This window comes from Monopterus albus, unplaced genomic scaffold (genome assembly GCF_001952655.1).
Source record: "Monopterus albus unplaced genomic scaffold, M_albus_1.0 scaffold833.1, whole genome shotgun sequence".
In the NCBI taxonomy this organism is placed as follows: domain Eukaryota; kingdom Metazoa; phylum Chordata; class Actinopteri; order Synbranchiformes; family Synbranchidae; genus Monopterus; species Monopterus albus.
In genome coordinates, this window is record NW_018128713.1 from 2224 (window position 1) to 4615 (window position 2392).

The 2392-nt window shown below is 42.5% G+C and overlaps 1 protein-coding gene across 1 annotated transcript in view; it reads left to right on the forward strand.

Moving 5' to 3' along the window:
- LOC109953598 (deoxynucleoside triphosphate triphosphohydrolase SAMHD1-like) overlaps positions 1-2392 on the forward strand; it is a gene marked incomplete at both ends in the record, with an annotated part of 13212 nt that overhangs the window by 1282 nt on the left and 9538 nt on the right. Inside the window, one exon of the mRNA XM_020589074.1 lies at positions 2017-2180. Within this exon, the coding sequence (XP_020444730.1) occupies positions 2017-2180 (164 nt within the window). The remainder of the gene's footprint in view (positions 1-2016; positions 2181-2392) is intronic.

The following is a 2392-nucleotide window of genomic DNA, read 5'->3' on the forward strand; positions in this document are numbered from 1 at the left end:
CAAACCGCCCCAGTGCACACTGGAGGTCCTGGTTTGATGGAACCAACAGGACAACGTTGTCTGCAAAAAGCAGAGACGAGATCCTGTGGTCCCCAAACCAGACTCCCTTCGGCCCCTGGCTGCACCTAGAAATTCTGTTCATAAAAATAATGAACAGAACCGGTGACAAAGGGCAGCCCTGCCGAAGTCCAACATGCACTGGAACACAATGCAGTGTTCCTCCAACCTGCCACATTTAAAGGCAGGGTGAAATACGGGATTCAGAAAAGGAGGTGAGACAATAATACCATGGGCTCCATTGTCCTGGGTGAGAAAACTTGTGTCTAAATTCTAGGCACAAGGCACATATGGGCAGTGTTTTGCAGTTTTTGTGACCCCAGGTGTAGCAGCCAGGTGTTACTGGGTGCATTGTGGAATACATTATTAGAGGGAGGAACACATCATGACCAGCTGGAGTCACAGCTGGGTTTAGTTTGGCCAAATTAAACCAGTTCCTCTCAACCCCTTCATAAAGCAAGGTGGAAACCTGGCTGACTGATTTCACTGATGTCATGACATGGAAATTTTCTCCCTGTATCTTTTTCTCCTGCCAGTTACTGTATGTACTCCTTTTCTAACTTGTGAAGACAAGGATATTTATTGTAGTTACTGCACAGTAGTCTGAATATTGCTGACCAGCTTTTGTACATAAAAGAAAGAAAGTCTCTGGACCTGTAACCAGCAACAATTATATACTCACAGCTGCATCCAGTCTGAAAAAAATGCACAGGGGTCTAGGGGTTATTTGCATGTAACTTTAAAAACTATGAAATGTTTATAAACTAACAAAATATTGTAATCACTGCTTTTATGGTGAAACTGATTAGGTCTGCCAGAGCTCACAGCCACTGGATGCATAATGCACTTTATCTCCACTTACAACTGCTTTTGTCGGCATCAACTTGTCATAAAATGCAAAAACAGACATTGTTAGTATTATGGGGATATACAAAGGTTTGTCTTTGTGAAACATTAGCATTTGAAGAAATTGTAACTTAACCGTGACACCAGTGCAGCGTGAGGTCTGACTGGTTTTATTTAGTGTTAATTAACATAATTGATCAGGACATCTGCAAGGTCTTTGTTACTGCCGCTCATCTCTGGCTGCATCCTGTAAAGACAGATGTTTAAATGAAATGGGAAAACAAACCACACGCACATACGGTATGTCATAGTCACCAACCTGAAAAGGCTTTTCTGGTAAATCACTATGTTATGAAACCCTTCTAATGAAGCTTGTCCATCCGAGTGTATTTGGACCTGTTCTTCTCCTTGTTCTGGCGCACCTAGCAGCAATTTGCTCATTACTGCTAACTGGTGGTACCCAATTCAACTGGTTCAGTGATACCAAGAATCCATTAAAGGCATTTTTTTATGATGTCAGTGATTAGTCCAAGTTCTTGCTACTTTAATAACAAAATATCGATTCTAAAAAAAAAAAAAAAATTTGTCATGCAACCCCTACAGAACGCATAATGTGTGTACCATGTTGTCTTGTTTTGTATTCAAGAGGCGTGCAATGCGTACCGAACAGATGTCAACTTTATTTCTTACTCCCCGAATCATATGTACAGCGTATCCACCATTTCTACATCTCACTCCCCGCTCTCCACACTACCTGTCGTAAATCACTGTCGTAACCCTCAGTGTTTACGTGAACATTACATCCCCTTTCTTTTGAAATAAAAACCAATCAAGAACATATGCATTTGGAGCATCATATAAACATTATATATGTAACCTCTAACGTATAAACTTGATATGGCACTTTGGAATGAAACTGGTAACATAACAGTGCATAACACAATATTTCCTCAGGTCTTCCATACCAGCATATACAGTATTTTCTCTTAGGGGCAGCGATCCACCTACACCCCAGACGACATACAAATTATAAATCAAGAATTGTTCTAGGTCGTACTGCTCGACCTGATCTGGTATGATATGATGTGGGCTGCGTCATCCTGCCTGCTGTAGGTTGTGTTACCAGGTACTTGGAGTGTGGTGAAACCACAGTTGTTGGTGTCTTCATCCTTACTGTTCACAGGCTCATCTGTGGTGATTTCCTCAGTCTCCACTTTCGTGCTGAGGAGGTGTCTGCGGTTTCTTTGATACACCTGACCATCCGAAATGCGCACATGGTAGGAACGTGGTGTGGGGGCTGGGTGAAGAAGACAGTGGGCAAGCTGAGCGTTCATAATACCTTTTCTGATGTTGTTGCCGCTGGATCCTTTTGGAACGTGTCACGGTGCGGCTGACAGTTTCAGGTAGGAGCTGTTGGTTGGTGCTCGGCAATATGGATCTGAGTCTATGATTCATGAGAAGCTGAGCAGGTGATTTGAAATTGTCCACA